Here is a 23,544-nt window from a genome sequence, read left to right on the forward strand (position 1 = left end):
AATGTCTGGCATCATTTCTGAATGGTGATTTTTTTTTTCAGCTGTTTAACTTATTTGTTAAGAGATGGTTAATTAGATTCATTTTGAGAATATCCTTTTACTTTTTCTTTTCACACCAAAAGAAAACTTTTTAAAATTCAGACATTCCAAAGATTTTACATTTCTGGCTCACAAGATCAATTTAGACTAAAATAAAAATAAATTGCTTAAACTTGACTTGAAAATTGAGCTTGACAGTTTCTGGTATGTAAAGATTTGCCACATCATTGCATCGTTGGATTTAAAAGATGAAATCAGTAATAAGTAGTTTAAATACATTTAAATCTTTGCATGTGGAGATATTGTTTTTCCCGCAGAAGAGAACGTCGCGAACAGAACGAGCACATGTGCGGCAGCATCATTATTACCCACTGATGAGAAGATGAACAGAGACCGGCCTTTTTGGAGGGGCTGTTGATTAAGTGCTGTCAAAAGTGCTACATTAAAAAACATGCTGACTGGCCCGCCTCGCAGCGAGTATATGGCACATCAAAGCAACACATAAGTGAAGCTGTTGAAGTTGTCTAGCACCATGCTAACTTTCAGTCAGTACGCACACGGCACGGAGGCAATCAGAAGAAAATGTCATCTAATAGGCTGACAGCAAATCAAAGCAAGACCTGAGAAGGAACAGCAAACCTAAAGCTAACATGTTATCAGCAAAGACAATTACTGACAATAGTCAAAACAGGGAGCTGAAAAACCTTTTGTTCTGTGTTTGGTTGTGAAGTCTACAGTCACAGCTTCACTTCAGGGTGTGTATCAGTTGATGACACAATGTTGGGAGTGTTTATTTTATTATTTTAATTTCTAATAATTTAACAGGGATTGTAGCTGAGACCTCTTATCGGTGATCTTTAGAAATATAATATAATATATTCATATAGTAATATAGAAAACACTTATTTCAGGGTATGGTAGCATGATGAAAGTGAATGCAGAAGTTATTTTACTGTCTTTATGGAAATTTAATTAGCTTTATCTAATTTTGAAACAGTTAGCAGTACTGTGAAATTTATGTAAAAATTAAAGTGTAATGTTAAAATGTTATGATTGTACTGACAGGGGCTGCAGCCATTTTTTGAAACAATGGTTTGGAGAAACCTCACAGTGTTTAGGTTACAAGTACATGCACCATGTCAAACAAATCCAAACATGACACTACAAATTTGCCTTTTTTTAAACTTTGTATAAATCAGCATTAAAAATACCCGACGCATGGGTGTTACATTTTTAAGTATGCAAGTTGATAACTGAAGGAAAAAGCATAATGTTGCACAGCCTTATAAATACAACATTAAACTATTATATATATTTTTATTGTTAAATGTTGGACACAAGCCTACAGACTGACACATCTTTACACACATTATACAGACCGTGTTCTCAATAACAAAAACAGAACCTTTATTTCAGTATACAGACCCTCATTTAAAAAAAAAAAACTGACCTGTGAAAATCCCATATTTTCTATCAATAATCACAACAGAGAAAACAGAAGAAACAGTGCACAACGAATGCTTTTCAGTTATTTAAAAGTGTCTTTGAGACACAAACTATTAACAAACATTATCAACAAACATTTTCTATCATCATAAATAATTAATACAAAAGCGTACGGGTTGTTTTTGGTGAAAAATCACAAATTGTTCTAAATTGTTGCCATTTTCTTGGCAAGATGTCCGTTAGAAAGTCAAACAAAACAAACAAACAAACAAAAAATACTATTATCCTAAGAAATGCGACTAATCTCGGTCACCTTTAAATGCTCAACTTGTTACATGTCTGTTTGATATTTGAATAATAACTGTTATTAAGATATATAGTCCAATATTTAAATATTTGATAAAAGTATTCCCAGCACAGAGACCACAAGTGGCACTATATTCTGCTTTCTTTTGCTGTTTGACTGAAATTGAGGAGAAATTGAGGCTGCTATAATCTGTCTCAAAGCTAAATTTACTTTATTACATTTGCTGATGAATAGAAAATATTCTAAATAGTTTTAATGCTGATTTTACTGCTTTTCTTAACAATCAAAGAGTCATTCAAGGTCAAACAAATGCCCTCCATCATTTTCACTCATGTCTGGCTGCAGGCTGACTGGTTTCACTGTCTGTATCAGACATCCTTGGTCATTCACCTTCAGCTCTTTGTCTTCAAGGAAAAGCGGCCTGTAAGAGGTTAAATAGAAAAGATATCAAACTTCAGAGTTATATCGCTAAATTTTTTTGGAGCGAATTTTATATCAAAGCTAAACTCACGTCTGGACACGAGGAGAGAAGTTTTGGTTTCTGTGGCTGTCAGCCATGCTGCTCCTTTGTATTTCACTCTTTGAATTTCCTCTTACGTTGTCTTTCTTGAGTCCTGGCAGTGACGCCTCTGCCAGTGCGGTCTGAAAAGAAAAGTGAGCATAAATGAAAGAGTGGCCACGCCCCCAACCTGTAAGCACTCCTGCGTTGAGAATGCATTGGCTCACCTGCAAGCCAGAATTCATTAGGGTTCCATAACCTGCACTGGAGGAAATACTTTTCATCAGTGATGGATTTCTGCAGATAATAGAAAATAACAGATAACAGCAATGAAAATTCATAATGTATTTAACAAATGAATAAGAGTAAAGGGCCTCTACTGAATGGAATTTTGAATTTTCCAACCACGTTTATCCATATTCTAAAGATTTTTGAGAATTTTTTCAAAGTCAACATCGTCGGATTTGAGTGATATAGGAGAGCGATCAGATTGGAATTTATGGATTGATTTCAACTTAAATTTCAAAGCCGTGATTCCTGGAAATGCTAAAAATGTAACTTTTGTCTCCATTAATATTGCGCCTTATATTTCACAGCAATTTTCAGCTGTTTTAAATAAATCACCTGCAGAGATGTCTGTCTTTAAAATAAGGAAACTAAACCTTTCCTTTTGGTTTTTATAATATAGATGATACTTAGCACTGTAGACCATAAGGTTGAATATAAATTTGTGAATTTACAAACAGCAGAAGTTTGTGGTTACTCATGCTAAAGCTGTGTTTTGTGATTAAAATGTGATATTTTGATTATTGTGTAATTAATTATCATTATATTTATGAAATATGTACAGATACCCTGATGGCGGCACTGCGATAAACTAGGAGGATCTACTGTACCCTGTGATCTTCTGGGATCGCCTCCTCTGGTATTCCACCTCATCCACAGTCCACACCGCACCTTTCACATTCTCCACGCGCACGAAACACTTGTGCAGGCTCAAGTTGTGTCGAACCGCATTCTGATCCAGATGAAATCAGAGTGAGGAAGATATTTCTGAATGCATGCAGCATGCATCGGGTATGACACACAGTGGGATACAGAGTTAATCATCTGCAGGTGGAATACCTTCCAAGTGGCGGCGTTGCGTCGGAAATAAGCAAATGTCCTTGTGAACCAGTTGTATATCTCGTTGAGGGTTAGTTGCATGTCTGATGTTTCCATGATAGCCTGTAGATGGAAAGGAAATAATACACTGTAGCACAATACAGGATCAAATTAAAGCCTTCACTAGTTTATCGAAGGCAAGGAACAAAGATACGGCTTTTGTGTTTGTTTAAATTTAAGGAATCGCCAATTCTGCAAAAATAATGCTATAGTAGAAACAGATGCATGTTTTTCTATCAAGATTCACGCTTTAATGCTACGAAAATGTTAAAAAAAAATCAATTACAGATATTTCACAACCCTGCAGGTGAGCATGTATCTGGACCAGAAGGAGACTCCTGACATTTACTGCTTCCAGATGTTTTTGAAGCACCCTGTGATCTATTAGATGTCTCACGTGGTTACAAAGTATGAGCTTGTATGACTGCTCGGATTCTCTGGCATGAGTCTGTTAGTTGCTCCAAAGCGCTGGACGCAATGCCTTTGGTGAGGGAACTTTTACACTCCAAGCTCCAAACAGAAATGTAAAACCGACCTTTAATTGGACTCTTAATTGAAGTAGGCAATTACTTCCTTCTTTTTATTTACTTACTTTATTGTATTTTTTATTGTGCTTAATCATTTCTATCCTGTTTTTTTTACTCAGTTAATGATTCTTCTTCACACTTATTTTATCGACGTAGTTAAAGTGTACTTGCACAGTTTTTACATTTTGTGCAACAGCAAAACAACATATAACACACTGCGACTCCACACGAGACATCAAAAATGTAAATGCATTGGTTAACTACATACACATATATGACATTTAATATACAAACATCAACCTAATACAATCTTTTACACACACACACAAACAAACAAAACAAAATTTCTAAACTTACATATACAAACCGAGGTTAAATATATAAAAGATATAAAAAGAAAAAACACAAACAAGCACATTTTTTTGATGTCAGGTGGATAAAAATATTGAAAATTAAATGTTTTATTCTGTTTTATAACATTATTCTGTCTTACAGTTAACTAGTGAGTCATGTGTAAACTATTTTTACTTATTAATCAGTTGTAAAAAGACCTCATGTCAGTTTTTCCATATTCACGCTCTAAAACCAGCTGACTACTAAAACAACAGGAAAACATGCATATTTAACTTGATAAAAACTTCAAACACGGATTGAAAATTGTATCACTTGAATCAAGTTATTCAAATCAATATGCAACATAGAGATTCCATGAAAACGTTGTTTATCCATTAATACGGGACCAGCAAATACAAAATAAAAGAAGGCGAATAGAAAGTTTAAAAAAACCTGTCATACCTGTCGAATCAGTGTGGCATAGGTGAAAGGTGGTCTGAGATCAGTGTTTTTGTAAAGCTCATATTCATTTTCTGAAACAAGAAAAAAAGCAGAATAAAGAAAAAGCAAAGTGAAAAATCTGGAATGAGCTGCTGTGTGTCAAGTGGCCAGGTTACACGTCACCTGAAGACAGCGAGTAGACCAGAGGGTGATTACGACGTCTGATTGGCCCAACGCCTGACGTGTGAGAGGGGAACTCTTTCTCACACCCCTGGGATGGAGTGCCAACAGGATCTAGAGGTCGAGGGGACACCTGGGCTGGGTCTGATGGTCTCAGCGAGGGTAAGCTGTTGGTGACTGAAGTGAGCTGAGAGTGACAAAAGCATGAAGTTAACAAAGGATCGAGAGCAGCGAACACTCTGACAGGGAAACAAAACAGAGTGGGAGATTCATAACAGGGCGTAACGGAGCGATTGGATTTGCCTCTTCAGAGGTGATTCCTCTAATGTCACAATAAGGAGGAAGCCAATTATTGTTAATTATAGGGTGAAATTGTTTGGTGGGTGTTGTGATTATGGCGCAATATTTGCAAGATTAACAAATGATTAGCTCCCACATTATCACAGCACGTCTGTGCCAACAGCTGGACACAGAGAGGAGAGGAAGCGCTCTGTACATTTAGCGTCCTCGCTTTGAAAAAGCACCGAGGGCTCCGCAAAGTAAAAGAGCAAAGATCAAATTAGAGCCATAGTCAAAAGGTGCTTTGTAAACTTTTTCAAAAAATGAATTTGTGTTTCAATTTGATAAAATATTTCTTACCAGGACCCTCATCACACATAGCATTGCCTCAGTGCTGTGTTTTGGGGATTTTTTTGTTCCTAAGGAAATGTCAGCTTGCTTTTGCAACTCATTCAACTGTAAAAGTTCAACAAGTCAATTACAGCCTGGCAGTATCTTCATCAGCGCTAGAAGAGATGAGGGTGAAGCCAGATGTGCTGTTTTCTCCACATATTTGGAGTTTCCCCCCCGTAACGCCGTAAATATCACGGCTCATTTACTCGACCTGTGTTGTTCGCGTAGCTATTACTGAACGCTGCCTACCTGCGGGCCGCACGGGTCAGCAGCCGTGTCGGACTGTGGCGACTGTGCAGGTGCCGAGAGCGATTGAGCTTCTAAAGATGGCAGATGCAGGTGAGCCATCATTGCCTGCAGACGCTGCCGTTCTTTGCAGAGCTGTAAGTGGAGATGAAGAAAGGAAGCGGAAATTGTAGTGGATGGTGTCACATTGTAATCACCAGACAGAGGTTATTGAAATGGAAGGCTGTGAACCTGACAGATCTCTGGAAGAAAGCGTTCGTTCTGTGTCAAACACCAGGAAAAGCACAGCAGGGGCTGAATGTTGCATGAGGATTTAGCATAAACAGAAAGGTTTCTAGATAGTCGAGCATTGGAGAAATTAATCAAGTGTTTCTTGTTTGAAGTGACTGCAGACAAGCCTTGCTCCAAATATAAACTTTTTTTTTCTTGGTTGGGTTGGGCATATATAAAGTATACAGAAAAATCCTCTTATCTCATGCATAATATCAGGTATCACCCATGTTTTAAATTATGACTGTATCATCATCTCAGTTCATCATTCAGTCTATAGAATATTACACATTTTGATGACGTAGCAACTAATCCCCCACATGATCCATAACAATTTAGAGGTTATTGTAACGTGCGAAGCACCGAAAGAACGCTATGAAAGTCAAGTCAAAGTTTATTCCTACAGCACATTTTAAAAGAACTCAGCTCACCAAAGTGCACAGGTTATACAAAATGCACATTTATCCGTAACAGTCACCAAATACATACTAAAAACCATCAAATACAATCAATTAAGTATAAAAGCTAGGGTTCTCTGCTCAACTAGAACTGAAAGCAAGAATAAGTAGTTTCAATAAGTTTCAACAGAGACGTGGGCAGCTGAAACACTGCTGAAAAGGCTCTAGCTCCTCTACTTTAAGTCTGGATTTATGAACACTCGTGCTTCTGGTTTGTAGACCTCAGTTGGAAATTGCACATAAAATGATAAAATCAATGTTGACCTTGAGAACATCTTAACACTGTGCAAGTTTCAATAAATCGGACATAATTCAAGCATCGCTGCTTCCTTTTCTGTCAGTGATACTTATAAGTTAAGAGTCCCTACCTGAAGGTCAAGCTGCTGAACCACCTGCATCTGGACTCTGCACTGGGCTGTACTTCTGTCATCCAGAGTGTGTTCACTGCTTATGTGCCTGAAACAAATAGAGCAAATATGTTAGGAGATTTTTTTTAAATGTAGAAGTAGAGGAAGAATCTTTTATCTCTTATCAAATACTGTGGATAAAACAACATTTAGACCCACACTGATGATGAAGTGAATGTTAAGGGCTATAACAACAACAGTAAGTATCTAAACAAAAATAAATCAAACTCAAATCAGCTGTGTGGTTATGAAGTAAAGGATTTTACAATATTTGCAGAAAGAAAGTTTAAGTTTATTTATATTGTTATTCTCATGTCTCAATGTTCGTTTTGGTTTTGAGTGAACAGTAAACAAACAAACAAGCAACACAAACAATAAAATCGTGTTAATTTCTAATTTTAGTTTTAAATAACCAGATTTTTTGTTTTTCACAAAGTAACATAACTAACATAATATTTAACATATTTAACTGTAAGCTGATCAATATCATAATTTTAAAATTGTAAAGTTTGAAAGAAGTAATCAAAATGAAAAAAGCAAATCCATAACAGTGGAGCTATTACCTAATTATGTCTTTTCAAATGTAATCCATTTCATTAAAAAAAATGTGATTACATAATTCACATATTATCCATTAGTATCTGAAGATGAGGTTAAGAGATGTCAGTTATTCTGCTGCTTTGTTTTCACTGCTATATGTCAAAAATTAAAAGTGTGAAGATTGTTTAAACCTACTTGATAAACTGGCTGAAGTTTTCACAGACTGACTCACAACCGGGCCAATTACACACGCCGTGACCGAAGAGGGCGTGTTTGGCAGCGTGATCACCTTTAACAGTGCTGATCGAGAGAGAGAGAGAGAAGGGCCTGTCAAGATTAAAGAAACCACAGCAGGCAAACAACAAAACAGCAATAAAACAGATATAAGAGTGTTTTGTTTTCTTTTCAGGTAGCAGAAATGACAGGAGAGAGGTGGCAGGGAGCACTGACAAAAAAAAAGCACAAAAAACAGGATAACTATTTACTTTTGATTCGGGACGTGTACTGCAGTTACGTAAACTTTTTCTTTGCTGATCCACTTCAGGTGGCAGAACACAAAGCAAACAAACAATACAAAATACATTGTCCCCAAGGGGAATTAAAAGTGAAGTCTCAAAAGCAAACATCTCCTCACCCGCACCTTGAGAGAAAAAAAAAATGTCTACAGATGACAAGTCTTTGATGTTAACAGAAAAAAGGCAGTGTCACCTGAGCCCTCCTGCTGCTTACAGCGAGAACAGACGGCTCTTACCTCTCAGCTCTGTGAGGACAGGCAGACTGCTGGTCATCGGCTTGTCTCCCTGGGACTTTTGCTGACATTATTTTGCCAGCGGAAGATTCTCGATTCTCTTTTATTGTGGTTTTATCTTCAGTCATTCCAATTGTGAGCTCTTTCCATACTTGCTGCATCTTTGCAGGGCTGAGACAAGCTAAAAGATGATTGAAAACACAAAGTCTATCAATACTGCTGCAAATAGCAAAGTAGCTGTGGTGTATTTTTCTAGCGATGTAGCATTTGTTATTCAGTGTACATTAATTATACAGAGCCCCTGCTGTTCCTTCAATCTCGAAATGATGACTTAAAACACATAGTATGCACAAAATGAAAGAGTTGATTTGAAGAAACTTTTTGTTAATGTATAACTTTTGGAAATAGATGTAAAGAGGAGTGACCTGGAGAGAGAGCGGGAGAGGACAGCGCTGGTCTGTGCGCCCGGAGGAGCTGCTGCTGTTGCTGCTGCTGGAGTTGGATGAGCTGCTGGAAGACGAGCTGGGGAGAGGAGAGCTGGAGGATGGGGAAAGAAAGCATTTCTACTGAGGTAGTAAACACTGCCCTCACTCTCTTTTGCCATACCAGAGTGAGACCAGTCAGTCCATTAAGGGTCACATCTGGTAGATGTTTAGATATCGATTCTGGGCTTTTAAGGCTGGAAGAGCGTAATTTTAAGTCAGGTGATATCACCATTTAATGATAACGTTTAATGACTTTATCAGTTGCTGAAATGATTTTAAAATAAAAGGCCAAATCCACATACTATTTCTGTTCAAGCTCAGATGTCAAAATTCTTTTAAAATAAAAGCCCAAATCCATTCATTATTTCACTTTAATCTCTACAACCAGAGAAAGGAAAAGTAATAAATATTTATTTTTTATATGTGTATCAATCTTCAACAATAGGATATCCTCCAAAAATATATAGGTGTGTAATATTGTAGCCTGAGACTCTTACCTCTTTGATTTTCTTACTGGACTGTTGCTGAAGCAGCTGAATCTGTTGTTGCTGCTTCTTGTAGAACTCTTTCAGGTGATGCTATCAAAAAATGTAGCATTATCACGATCATTTAGACACTTATAACTGCTACTGGCAGAAATGTTTGTTTGTTTTATTTATTTTAGGCTGCCTCATGGTTGCCAATCTTAGGTGTGTGGTACAATTTCAGTATTTGGTATATTACAGAAGGTGGAAACAATGACAAAAAGTTTTTTTTTTACTGAAGATAGAGATTTACAGACACACTAGCTGGGTATAGGCTGTCTGATATTAAACCTGTTCAAAGACTGCGTGCTTAAGCATTAAAACACTTTAACCCAGGCAAACTCTTTATAAAAATCATGATTCTTTGTTGTTTCCCTGCTACAAGAGGAGAATAAATAACAACAAAGCAACAACAACAGAAACCACAGAAGAAAGGGGTCATAGGCTAACATTGCCATTTTAAATACTGACATCTTGGTGATATGATGGTACTAAGCCAAAATTAATACATTCTCTTTAATGAGATGGAGTTAAACCTTAGTGGAGAAAGTCTAGGTAAGTGAAAAGGTTGAGTTAAAATCCAGAAGCGTTTTTAATAATTATACCTTTTGGTTCTCCTAGTATAAGTCATAATGTGCTAGCACTAGCACTTTTGCACTTTATCTAATGTTAAATATGTATTATAACATTTAGTAAGCTGCTGTGTTATTGTATTATTATTATTATTATTATTATTATTATTATTATTATTATACATATTGGTTGATTGGTTGACTTTGAAACACCAGTTTGCTTTGGAATGACTAGCTTACAAATTAGCTCACCTTGATAGCATTAAGCTCATGTTAATCACGGCCTCAGTCTAAATCATTTTGCAGTAACATTAACTCAAATATCTAACCTTATAACCACAATGTATTCTCATTGTCATAAATTCCCATTGATAAGAGTTTTGTCGTTTTTTAACGCTTGCTAGCTAAGTCACTTCTCTTAGCTAGTAAACTAGGCTAAGTTAACAACAATCATAATAATTATATGTATATGCAAATAATAAATAAACAAATATAGTAGCCAATTTACAAACTTTGCTGTGTTATGTAAGTCATGTTTATCAAACACCACCACCCTGACATGTATATATGTTAACTGTGCAAATACCTGATGAAGCAGAAGGGCTTGCTGCTTCTGGTGGATCAGAGCCTGCAGCTGGCTGGGAGCCAGAAACTGCTGAATCTGCTGAGGGGCCATCATAGCAAGAAAGACCTCAAAGAAGAAGAGGAAGGACAACATTTTAAAGGACAGTCAGGAGTGCAGTCAAAACAATAACTGAGACAGAGTGTCAGGTGATAAACAGTAATAACCATCAAATGGGAATCTTTCCAATTACACAACAGTGTTGTCAACCTTTTGTGAACATCATCATGCTGGATTGTGTCACTGACCCAAAATGAGACTGGAGATAGGCTGACCAGTTAATTAGCAACACAATTTCAAGCTTGTTGTGGCTCCTAATAGAAGTGTATGGGTATTAATAAAGGCAAACACTCCCAGAATAATAACTGATCTGCGCTGTCACTGATAGGGTGACAAATAACAAGGCTATTGTCTCCCTTTGTAGTCACACAGAGCCTACAGCAATTACCATGACTGCATTAAGAAACAACAACATGCATATTCCACATGTTGTATTACAAACAACACATAAAAAAGGTGCTACTAAATGATTGTTGGGGAAAATATAATTTATTTGAATTTTGCAGTATGTGGTTTCCTTATCTATATATAAAACATCAACCGTTATATAAAGACTAAAGCTGTTCTTTGGGTTTGGTAAAGCTGTCATATTGAAGTAATATCTCAGCAGCCTGCAGGATGTAATGAAAGAATGCACCAAGGACTTCAAGTTTGTAATTTTTCCACCCATCAGTCCATTGAGATGTTGCCCCCTGTGTTCAACCAGACTGAGAAAGTTAAGAGCAATAGGCATTACATGAAGAACAAGGAAGGAAGGAGGTGCAGTGGTCTTATTTAGTGCTGAAACAGCTGGCCTTTTAATTTACTGGTTGATTGGCAGAAGTTAAATCAACCATCAAGATTATGTAGACATACTTTCTCAAAAACCAGGGGGAGGACAAAGACGCTTTACCAAAATTAGCAAAGAAAAAAATAAGCTTTAAAAAAGTTCAACTACCACACCCCAAAAAAACACAAACCACACGGTGGTTATGCCACGTTTTTAAAAATATAAAAGTTTAACCCTTGTGTGGTGTTCGTATTTTTGTTACTCAGCCAGTGTTCATGGGTCTGGTGGACCCGCTAGAGTTTTGGCTTTCCAAATTAACACTATCAAACAATTTTATGTTAAATTACTCAACAGATGTTTACTTCATCCCAATTACAAGACATATGAACAGCAAACATGGTTAATTTTTTCCCTTTACCTTTGTTAGATCACATTTATGAATTAATGTGCTTCTCGTTTTTCTTTTATATAAAATGTTATAAATAAATCAGTTATAATCAAGTGGAGTGAGTGGAAAGACACAACACATTTACACGTGAAAAAATAATTAATTGTTTAATTTTTCTTTTGAAAAAAACTGAACACGGGTCTCACAGACCCGAACACCATACAAGGGTTAAGACAAGACTGACAAATATATGTGTCAAACTTTTTTTGTTCTCCCCGAATGTTCTTTTGCATGTAGGTGCAGCTGGCTTCATTATCGCACTTTACAAATCACCGTGCATCCATTTGCTGCGTGCAGCCTGGATACAGGTAAGAAAGAAATGCATTGAAGATGAAGGTCCCTGCCTTTTATTATCAAAGGAAAAAAAACAGTTTTCTACATGAATAGTCCTTATTTGTAATATTTTTAGGGTTTTCAGATTGAAAAAAAAATATTCATATCACAAGTCATTATTAAATTCTGAAGACCAGAATCTGGGTAAAGGGTAAAGTTATTATGTCAGCTGAAAATACCCCCCCCCCCACCAAAAAATAGGATCTTTAAATATTAACACCATGCAGTTGAAGTCCAGATTTAGAAAGTGAATTAGGAGAATAGAACAGAACAAAAGTGACAAGATGACAGGACGGACTGGAGGAAGCGCTGTTGCTGGCCGCTAATTATCTCAGTTGTTTCATTGATCCCTTAGATTAAGATTACCAGGGATGGAATTGCAAGAGACAACCATAAAATTGTGTTGGGCCATGCTTATTTGCCGTTCACTTGCATCTGTTTGACCTAGGTCTGTGCACAATTATTCCTCCCTGGCTCTGACTCACAAGCTAATAACGAAGGACAAACAAGAATTCTGTGTGTCAACTCCCCGCTCCCCTCAGATCTCATATGAAATCTTTGTCACTGTCAACAGAGCCGTGAGCTCTGGGTTTCGTGTCCTGCCAGAGGATATCCAATATGAGGCCATGGGGTATTTCTCTCTTGACATCTGTTTGAGGAAGAGTGTTCTGTTTTCCACTTATGAAGGAGAGGAAAGAGCTGAAGGATGAAGAAAAGGAGGATGAGGGGCACGATGAAGGAGTAGCAGGACACACACGTACCTGTTTATGCTGAAGAGTCTGCCAGTCGTCGCCACTCAGAGTGCCAGCGTTCCCATTAGCGACTCTTTCCCCTCCACTACTGTCTGTGTGACTGAGGAGGCTGCTGGCTGGGTTTTGACGGGCTGTTGTGGGACTGAGAGGGGACTCTGGCATCTCAGCTAACATCATAAAAGAAGCTGGTTATCAAAGATGTAAGCTGCAAACTTCTACTGCTATTTGAAAAAAAGAAAATCTCAAAGACAGGACAAAGAAAATCTAATTAAAAAATATTCTTACAACCAAAACAAAAATAAAATGTTTCAAGGAAGGCCTAAAATAGGCTGAAATATGCTGCAGATAATATTTAGAGGACTGCTGACAAAAAAAATATAGATACATTTTTGACTTTCAAGTAAAGATTTCAACAATTTTAATGAATGCCAATCATAAAAAACATCAGTGCATGCTTTTTTTGACCTGTTATTGACTTCCTAACATTTAAACGATAATACCCTGTAAGATTTAATCATTTAATACCATCAAAAGTCAGAATGATTGATTGTAACTGGATGTATCCAGAAAATCGATCTATAGATTATAACATGTATAGGCATTAAAGAAAATTAGTCAACATATCTTACCACTGCACAATGGCAAAGCTAATAAAAAGCTCCCTAACAATAGTTTAAACACATATCCTGTTACATAAAACATGACTTTAAGTTTTCATATAAAGTCCTGAAATGCACAGGAAGTACAATCTAAGCTCTCCTACTGAAAACGAACAAAAGCTTCGTACCGTTAAGGTGAACAGCTGAATTCAGAGCAGCCAAGAAGAGTTGGTGTCTTCAACTAGGCAGTTTGGAGTGTGGATGAGAGATAACTGATGGAGTTGTGTGACTACCTCGAGGGGAGGAGTCACAGCACTGTGAGCAGGAAAAACAATATTATAAAATCAGCCGGCGCTACAAATATATTTAAAACATAAAAGTGCCGGCAAAAGTCTCCTGCAATGTAAAAAATCTCCTCTTAAAATTTGAATTGATTAATGTCATTTACATTGTAAGAATACAAACATTTATAGAACATGTATTATTCACATTAGTGCATACAGCACACACAGCGTTGTGCTTCCCAGCTACCTGTTTTTTTTTAATCCTGACACTATTTTTCTTTGAGATATTCATAGATGTGCACAGTGCAATAAGCAAAACGCCCCCTAACACACATCATTTATTGCCTTAAATGAAAAACAAAGAGTCCTTTTTACATTTTTTAGAGAAGACAAGTATAGTTTTACTTTATTTAGATATTCAGTATCTAAGACGTCTGAAAAAAGGGCTCTCTAACCACACAACTGTCAAACTCTTATCAAAGAGCTATTTACAGTTGCATCTGCACATTTGAAAATTTAAAAAAAAAAAACAAAACACAGCAGTACATAAAAACAAATAGAAGTGTTTAATTTAGCCTGCTGATGAATGCAGTATACCCTAGAGTGCAGACACGCAGCTGACAAACTGACAAATAACACTTTGAATAACTCTCGACATGTCTGAGACAAAATAAACTTTGTGGAAGACAGTTCTGCACAATCATTATGGATTTATTTAAAAAAAAATGTTTACTCTCAGCGTGCCACCTTTATCATATAAACGTCCTCGACGAGGGTGAGGACTAAAGGCCAGACAGCCACGTCCTTGTAATTTATCTCTTGTTGGTATGAGGGATCGCAAGGAAAGGCTCAGAAACCTTTAGTTTCCCCTCAAATAATCCAGACAAAGAATTAATGTGTTAGCTTAAAAAATATTTATAGCAATAATGCACAATAAAACGTGTTAAAAAGAAGCCTTTTACATCGTGTATATTCACAGAAGTAACAGCTGAGGGAAATGGACTTGTACATCTTCACAAAAAGTACAAGATTAGACTTCATAGCAGGTAATGACTGACTTGTGTATATTGTTACCAAGGTAACTTTCTGCCACCTACTGGATTAATATTTACCTGCCTTCCAATTTGGATGAAAAAGGTAATAATGTGTTTTTTATATATAGGCACCTTTCAAGACACTCAAGGACACCTTACAAGCAATTAAGTATCAAAATCACAATATGGATATAATAACAGTTGGAAAACACCATGGAATTAAAAGTCAATACATCATTAAATACTACTAGTGTCGTGTGTATTCACATCTTATATTTGTTCTGCCTCCAGCTTGTTCTGTTTCATTATAAAATCATTTAGGGATTTGAAACGAGTTCTTTTATTTGTTTTTGTTTTTCTAAACTCTTTTACTGTTTCACTCTTTCACAACTGGAGACTGGAAACCTAAAGGGTGGTGGTGTCCTAGCCTTGATTGTGTGTGACTCTCTTTCAGTTCAGCAACCAACCCACTGTGATGCACTAAGGCTCATAATGTGATGAGGTCCCCTCATTTTATTCCTCTACGTGTCCTGCAGACGGCATTGTGGCTCCACCTGAGCCAAGGACTCGGTTCACAAACCAGTCGTTGTGCTCGTTGCTGTTCCTCCAAACAAGACCGGGGTTCCTGAGATAGAGAAACCTCAAGTTGATTTTCTGGGAGAGGGAAGACAGGATGACTTTGGCAATCAGAGCAACACCACAGAGTAAGAGCTTAGACAAGGTCTGTGTGTCCTCAGAAGATTTAGGAAGAGTTAGTAAGGATGCTGGAAAAGGTTCTAACAGCATTCGTTGCAGTTATTACTGCCGCCAAGGAGGTTATACACCAAATAGAGCTCGAAAAGGTTTGAATGAATTTTGAGTGGGGTCATATTAATAACCCATTAAAATTTCACTTCCATCCACCAAGGTCTTTAAAATGGACAAAAAGCCTTATAAATTAGAAACTACGATTCTTATAAGTGTAATGTGTATTATCAGCATATAGAAAGTACCTTGTAAAGATGAAAATAAATAATAATAATAGATAATAAAATAAAAAATAAAAATGTGAGAAACTATGTTTTCTAAATATTCCCTATATGCCTATATTGACTACATATAAGCATATAGGGAATGATATATGGGAATTCTAAATATCGCTTTACTGGGGACGTCTGGCCTCTTCTTCAGAGTCAAATAAGGTCAAAGTTTCATAACTTTTATCTTTAAAACTGCACTTAAAATTCTACTGCCTTTGTATTGGTGACATTTAGGAAATGATGCTGCTATATGAGGACGCTAAATATCACACTATAGTCTGCACTGAAATATCATGTGATGCTTGACCTCTGACCTCATTACTTTTCTCATCTGCCTTTCTTTCAAGTTGACCTCAAAAAGATTTCTAGCTATTAAAAAAAGTATGATCAAGAGAAAGAGCATGAGCTGCCTAGTTATTTTGAAATATATTGTAGTATAATATTATCTACATTCATTTACAAATCACTACCTATTATCCATTACCTACTGATACATAATGTTTACAGTAAACATCTGTCGGGCTGCCCTTATCGGATGTTTACTGAGTTACAAATTCTTAGAACATGTTTAAAAGGAACAAAGAAAAATAAATGAATGCATACAAAATACAATACTTGTCTTAAAAGTAAATACTGCTTCATGTTTTGTTCTATAATGATGCTGCTCTCCTCTGTCTCAAGTACATGGTTAAAATCACTTCCTGCTTTTTTCTTCTATATTGTAAAAAGTGTCAATAATATGTAGCATGACGCTTCCTTCCTCTGTATTCATGGTTTATTTTCACCCTACCTTCCACGACTGAGCACTGCAATAAAGGTATTCTGTCTGCATCACATCCTCTAACAGCCTGGTCAAAAGCCTTGTCTCATACGAATCAATCAAGTGCTTACCATTCATTCTTATTCATTGTTAAACAATATGTTTTACTCACTAATACTAAGCGCTCACCACTTTTTTGGCAATTATGCAAATTTGTCACCTATAAGATAAATACAGGAAATATTACACACTAGAGCCATAAACTGTATCATGGTATCTGCCAATGTGATAGGTGGATAATAGATAAATCTAATGTGGAATGACTGTTTCTCACCTTGAGACTTTCACAGCTATTAAATTATCAGATATTCACAGATTTGAAATGATTTTAAACAGGATGCAAGTGCAATGGAGCCCGTTGTGGGCCAGAAGTAACAAAACATAAATAGTTTCCATGGTAAATCCCATGTGGCTGTAAAAATAACATTATAACTCCTTTGGGAGTCATGGATTCTACAAAGATGTCCACAAAATATTTAGACTTTGGGGTGGTTTTGTAATAAGAAACTTAGATGATTATCAACTTATAGTTTAGATTAGGTCATACAAGCCCTCAAAAAACAAAAAAACAAATACGGCACTGGGTCATACATTCTCTTCAGGAGAAGACTTAGACTACTGCACATAGTTTAAGTCCCTTCTGGCCTATTTATAGTGTTGGCCCTCGCAACAATGTCATCTGTAATTTGACTCCATCTGTTAAGTCAGAGCATGAATGTCAGTTGCCAGAAGCAGCGCAGTTCATTTTCACGCTGAGTCTCTCACAGAGAGCTTCATGGATTTTTGGGGGCAGCCAAGAGGGTCTGGGGCCTGTAACTTCTTAGGAGTCCCAGTCCTCAGCTCCTGGGACGTGGACGATGATGAGGGCGAGGTGGTCATCGGCCTCAGGCCTAAATCCTCTCCTCTCCCACGGAGAAAGAGCTCTGTGTCTGATGAGGACTCGGAGCCTGAGCCTCCCATGTGTGGCTCCAGGAGAGTTTCCTTCGCAGATGCCAAAGGCCTCAATTTGGTTCAAGTGAAGGAGTTCGACACATGGGACGTGCCCAAACTGCCAGGATACGACACATCTGATGGGGAAGGCAATGATGAAGATGAATACATTCTTTCACCTCTTAATTTTTCCCTCCCGTTATTAACCGAGGAGCTACTGACCAAGGTCCAGGAGCAGAAAGTAGAGCTGGAAAAAATTGAGTTACTTCCAGGGACCACAATAGTAAAAGCGGTGGTGCGCGTCCTCAACATCTCCTTCACTAAGGCGATATATGTTCGAACAACTTTGGACTGCTGGTCCAGCCACTTTGACCTCCTGGCTGAGTACATCCCTGGTTCCAGCGATGGGCTGACGGACTGTTTCTCATTCACGCTCACTTTGTGGCCTCCATTTCGGGAAGAGGGGGCCAGAGTTGACTTTTGTCTGCGGTATGAAACACCTGTGGGGACGTTCTGGGCCAACAACGCCAACAAGAACTACGTGCTGTCATGTTTCCGCAGAACAAAGGAAAACGATCAGCCACAGAAGGAAAACGTGAACAAGAAAAGCTGCCTCAAGACAGCCAGGTGAGAATACAAAGTGATTTCATAAAACATTTTTAGGCACATTTTTTAGGTTTATTTAATTATAGGAATTGTGCATGGTCAGGGGAATGTCCATTATGCTTGTTATGGAAGATTGTAAAGGCCATTTCCTGCCTTGAATTAAATATCGACTATTCATTAAAAATGTCCTTTGCTAGTTAGTTTTGTAACTTAAGTTTTTTTGGTGATGACTATGTGAGGTCTATAATTTGAATAACTCATATAAATAGAAGAAATATGCTTCTTCTTCTTTTCTTTCTTTTTTTTTTTTTTTTACATTATAACCAATCTAGACTTTGTGAAATGGACAACAGTCACAGTTAGAAAATACACAATTTCACATCTCACACATATAAATACTTACAAGTTTTTAACAATTTAACACTTTTTAATCAAAACAATTTGTGTATCTCAGCACTGTCACCTTACGTGGTTTGTTGATTGACGATAATCACCTGAAGCTACGTGAAAAAGAAAAGCGAATTAACCCTGACTGATCGCATTTTTAATTAATTAACTTATTACAGTTCGAACTCCAGCGTGGAAAACAGTTCAGGAAAGGAGTCGTCAACACAGGGAAATATTGCAGCAGGTGAAAATTTTCCTTTTCCCCACTGTGAAATGAAGAAATGACCTGAAATTGAAGAAAACTGCGTTGATAGCCCAGCAGGATCATAGATAAAATGTTTCTTGTCTCCAGATGTGGCCAACAGTGGACTAGAGGGTGACACTTTGAAATCTAAGAATGATCAGTCAGGAATGTCAGAGGAACATGGACAGAAATTACTGGTGAGTGGAAAAAAAATGTTGCCGATATGACTGATGACGCAACAGTTCCAGTTCTGTCCTGACATTGTAAATCCTCACATGCAAAATGTTGTAAAGCAGGGGTGTCAAACATAAGTCCCAGGGGCCACAATCGGCCCAGCAAAGACTCCTATCCTTTTATTGTAATTCTGAACATTCGTTACAACCCAAAGAGTAGTGCTGACAGATTCTTTTCATTTTACAGCAACGTTTCTTTATCATGTAGAAAAAAATGAGATGTATTATTAATATTGTACCTTTTTTTTAATAATATCTCAGGGATTAAACATGTAGTTCACTGGTCAGGCCCACGAAACACTGAAGTGGGCCATAATGTAAGATGAGTTTGACATCCCTGCGTTAGGGTTAGGGTTAAGTTTTCTACATATATGATGTATTATTAGCAGTGTAAAGGCATTTAAAGGATCGGTATGACTGTGAGGTGCAGGAGGAGCAGAGAGCTTAACATGACCCTGGTGCACTTTTTCAGAGAGGGTCACATAACTGGAGTTGGGTACCACCAGTATAACATAATGTGCTGTGCACCTAAGAAAAATAAATAAGAAGTGATACTTGCAGTTTGTGCTTTCTCACAGTTTCAATTACATTTAGTCAGGCATGCTTTGTTTTTTTTTTATGTCTTCTTGTTGTGAGAAATGCAGCTTTAAATTTTACCTCACTTGGTTTTCTTTAAGGGGCATGTTGTTGAAATGAATCTATCTGTGTTGGTGGACAGATTGAGAGCAGAGTAAACGACAGCCAAAGGAGTCGCAGAAAGGCTGCACGGATGGCCCGGGTGAGGGACTACTTTGCTCAAAGAAATGGAGACGCCAACAACGCAGATAGAGACGAATCACCTCCAGGGGTACCACAGGCAGCTCGAGAAGAAACCCCAAAGGAAAGCCATACAGATGTGCAACTGTTTGCTGAGAGCAACCGCAAACCAGAAGGTTCCCAAGCAAAGTGCAGCAAACCCCTCCTCAGTGTTTCACATGTTTTGTCACCAGCACTTGACCGAACGTCTGAGAACGAGCCAGAGAAATCTGAGAGCATTGCTTTGGCTGCCTCAGTCACATTAGCAGAAGGTGAGAGTGCCACGGACATCCAAGATGACCTGTTTGATAATTTTGCTCAAGCAGAACAGCAACATACCAAATCTCAGGACAGTAGTCAGGAGGCAGACATGGGTCATGAATACATTAGCAGAACAGCAGTGAGAAATGAAAGCCTTGTTGGCCAGACCAGCAGCTTCACATTTGGCACTGTGGTGGCTCCGCTGTATCACCAGGTGTTTGGCAGAGTGGGAAGTGAAAGTCAGAGAGGAGCTGGCTGGGAAAATCCTGCACGGGCTACACTGAATATTGGAGGCTTACATCCTCACACTGGCATGAGACAGATTAGTTGCACTGTTTCAACAGATATTAAAAGTAACAATAGTAAAGCACTTCGAAATGTGATTAATAACCAGAAATCAAACCAGGAATGCACAGACATAGCACCATGCAATAATCGTGTTGAAGAAGAAGAAGAAGAAGAAGAAGAAGAAGAAGCAAGTTTAAGTCTGACATTAAATGCAGAGACTCTGCAGGTTCTGGCTGGGACTGAAAATACAGACCGGAGATGCACAAGCACACTTAAGGGTTCACAAACTTGTTTAGAAGACACATTAAGCTGTCCTGAGACTGTAAACATTTTATCGCAAGCAGATTTGTTGAATCCACAAATACCGGCTGAGAGTTTACATCCCTGGGGAGAAGCACAGGAAGACAGTGTAACACATGACCCCCAAGGCCAAATTACAGCAGAAACAACACAGTGTCCACTCCCAGAGAATCCATGTACACATGATAAAACTAATCTGGATGAAACGCACGCAAAAAGCGATACACATGAAGTCAGGACCAGTCCGCAAACATCATTTGTAAAACTTGAAAGCTCTGGGGACCTGCTGGGACATGTTAATGAAGAACCTGACCAACAGAGCGCCGACTTAGAAGAAAAACGCCATGAATGTGAGTTAATCAAAGCTCTGTGTCCTGGTAACGCATCTTTTAGTGAGGTTAAACCATGTGAAGACTTGCATAAGTTGAATTTGCACCACAATGACAATTCAGTTACAAAAGCAACTGTTCCTGACTGCAAACTTGTGGAGAAATCAGATTTCACAACACCCGAGACACTTCTGGAAGCTCGAGGAGAAACTAACAACATGGGAGAAGGCAGTAAAATGACACACGGCTCACTCAAAGATGAATCAAAATCCTCTGGTGAAACTGAGGTAACAGGGGAGTTGGCTGAATGCGTGACTACAGAGACACAGGAAAAAACAGAGCATTGCAAAATCAAAGCTAAGGAGGAGGCTCTCTGTTTAGGAGAAATCACTGAAGTGAAGGACTGGGAAATGATGGTTAAAGAAGAAGAAAACAACATTTTAATACACGAAGAAGAAAGGGAGATAGTATATTTAAATCCGGGCGTCTGTGAAGTAAGAGAAAAAGAAATTGAAAATGAGGAATTTGTCAAGGGGAGGGCAGTGACAGGAGTAGAAGAGGACAGCGAAACAATCGGAGAGGCTGTCTCTGGAGAAGATGGTGCCAGTACTGAGGTAGAATGTGCTCAAGTCATAAAGATGAACAAAACAGGTGAAAGGGAAGAATTAACTGAGGAGAACCAAGTACAAGAAACAGAGGGACCAGTAGAGACAGAGCTGCACACAAAAAAACACTTTGCAGGAAAAGAGGTCAGTATTGAATGGGCACACATCCAAGAAAATGAGGAGATAAAGGGAGATGGGAAAATAAACTTGAATAAGGAAGGTGAAGGCGGAGCAGAGTGGGAGAAAGAACCAAAGGAGGGAAACGGAGAGGAGCTGGATCCACGTTACGAATTCCTAAATTACAGAGCAGTAGAGGCGGAGCTTGTAGAATCACATTCACGTGTGGCGAAACAGGAACAAAAAGATCCAGAACTGTGTTTGGAAGAGAAGTTAGAAATTACAGGAAGCAAGGATGGAGAGGTTTTATCTGCTCTGGTGCACAGTGGGCTGAAGGATGGCGACGAGAGCGTACCAGTGAAAGAAAGTATAGGAGAAGAGCAAAGTGCACACATTCAAACTGAAAAACAATGTCTTCACACCACAAAAGCTCAGTCAGAAGATGGAAATGGTTGTGCCGCTGCAGAGGGGGGCGCTTTAACGGATGAACCTGAAAGTGATCAAACAAGCCAGGACAGCGCTTCAGCAGAGTCGGACTCGGGCGATGAGGTGGAGCTGTACATGCACTGCCTGAGGGCCGTCGGCACAGGAGGATGGTCCCACGAAGACAAGAGCACTGTGAGCAAAAGGCCCCGTCTAAGCAGAACCAAACTGCTGTCTGCCACTATGCCGCCCATCACTGAATATCACGATGAAGAACAACACCTCAGTTGCCTTCAGGAGAAGCTTGAAGACAGCAATGCCGCTGTTTCCCCTGCAGAGGAGCGCATGGGTCAGAGTGTTTTGTCCTGGACAGACACGTTTTCCTGTAGCAATATTGCAAAATCACTGCTATATGCAACCCTGCTGGTGGTGTTTTTAGTTGTGGCATACCATTATGACTTTTTTGCCTGTTTGGGCCTCTACTTGATATCTCTGGTTTGGCTCTGCTGCCGAGAAGAGAAGTAACCAGTTAAAAATGACAACACAATGGGCTGAATTAAAATGTAATAATAATAATTTAAAAAAACAATATGTTTGATTTTAAAGGTTTTCAGAGTGTACATGGTACTGATGTGATACCCAATTCTTCTTCCAGTGATGACTAATGCATGATTTAGACTGATTTTTGCAGGAGATCTATGCTGTTACTTATACTGTAAACTCCTTTAACCCTGCACCATAACCTTCCGCGCAACCTGCTGCAAGCCCACCGAAATGTAACTACATGTCGGGGTGTCGCAGCATCGACTCGAACAGCGTGGATGGATGTGGCGTAGGGGGAAAAGGGGCTTCCGGTTACATCGTGAGTTAGGAAGTAGATTTCCAGCAGAAGTCCAAATTAAGCTCAAGAAGACACAGTTAGGCAGATATCACACACGTTTGCTGTCATAAGTCATTATTCTCAATGCTTCACTGTACATAAAACCTACATTACAATGGTTACATTGATCAGTTCTGCAGCTTTTTCAAGGTGAAATACACTACTCACTGAAGCTAATGAGAATGTTTAATTTTAATTTTAATTTTTCGATCATGCTTTAAAAAAATGAAATATTTTTCTGTTATACTACATTTATTTTTTAGTGTAGATGTCATGCGCATGTTTTTTGTTTTTAGGTGTAGCCTTAAAATCAGTATCCATGTGCAGGTTCATCCAGGTCAGGGTAGTCTTGAGAGACTAAGGAAAGGAAGGAAATTGGATTTCTTTGGGTTTGTGATGATGTTTTTCTAATCATCCAAGAGGCTTCTTCGGTTCTAAAAAATGGTAGAGGGTCCAAGTATTTAGACTCTGGTAAAAGGTATGAGTCATTACTGTTACCAGGGATTAAGGGCTGAAACCATTATGAGACCTTTCCCCAATCCATCATG

General features: G+C 38.3%; 2 protein-coding genes across 3 annotated transcripts in view; one reads left to right on the forward strand and one right to left on the reverse strand.

The window, feature by feature from the left end:
* Nucleotides 1-1,342: 1,342 nt before the first annotated feature.
* On the reverse strand, nucleotides 1,343-13,694 carry LOC146704933 (forkhead box protein P4-like). Of its 2 annotated transcripts, XM_085462413.1 has the most exons (16): nucleotides 13,630-13,694; nucleotides 12,852-13,009; nucleotides 10,445-10,549; nucleotides 9,260-9,340; nucleotides 8,703-8,814; nucleotides 8,281-8,458; nucleotides 7,725-7,829; nucleotides 6,951-7,038; nucleotides 5,858-5,989; nucleotides 4,940-5,123; nucleotides 4,778-4,848; nucleotides 3,417-3,518; nucleotides 3,188-3,309; nucleotides 2,519-2,588; nucleotides 2,304-2,434; nucleotides 1,343-2,213 (listed from the first exon to the last, which is right to left on the reverse strand). In XM_085462413.1, the coding sequence occupies exons 2-16, from the start codon at nucleotides 13,002-13,004 to the stop codon at nucleotides 2,084-2,086; spliced, it is 1,764 nt and encodes a 587-aa protein (XP_085318539.1). In that variant the 5' UTR covers nucleotides 13,005-13,009; nucleotides 13,630-13,694; the 3' UTR covers nucleotides 1,343-2,083. The 2 variants fall into 2 exon arrangements, with proteins under 2 accessions (XP_085318539.1, XP_085318540.1); XM_085462414.1 differs by lacking the exons at nucleotides 12,852-13,009; nucleotides 13,630-13,694 and having other exon boundaries at nucleotides 10,445-10,587.
* A 3,635-nt stretch (nucleotides 13,695-17,329) lies between these two features.
* ppp1r3ab (protein phosphatase 1, regulatory subunit 3Ab) overlaps nucleotides 17,330-23,544 on the forward strand; it is a 7,058-nt gene continuing 843 nt past the window's right edge. The window contains exons 1-4 of the mRNA XM_085462415.1: nucleotides 17,330-18,155; nucleotides 18,701-18,765; nucleotides 18,874-18,962; nucleotides 19,717-23,544. The exon at nucleotides 19,717-23,544 is cut by the window's right edge and continues 843 nt beyond it. Coding sequence (XP_085318541.1) covers nucleotides 17,374-18,155; nucleotides 18,701-18,765; nucleotides 18,874-18,962; nucleotides 19,717-22,641 — 3,861 coding nt within the window. The 5' untranslated portion in view covers nucleotides 17,330-17,373 and the 3' untranslated portion in view covers nucleotides 22,642-23,544. The remainder of the gene's footprint in view (nucleotides 18,156-18,700; nucleotides 18,766-18,873; nucleotides 18,963-19,716) is intronic.

Source organism: Copadichromis virginalis, linkage group LG7, assembly GCF_057382275.1.
Source record: "Copadichromis virginalis isolate Kocher_CV1m ecotype Utaka linkage group LG7, C_Virginalis_male_GT1.1, whole genome shotgun sequence".
Taxonomy (NCBI): domain Eukaryota; kingdom Metazoa; phylum Chordata; class Actinopteri; order Cichliformes; family Cichlidae; genus Copadichromis; species Copadichromis virginalis.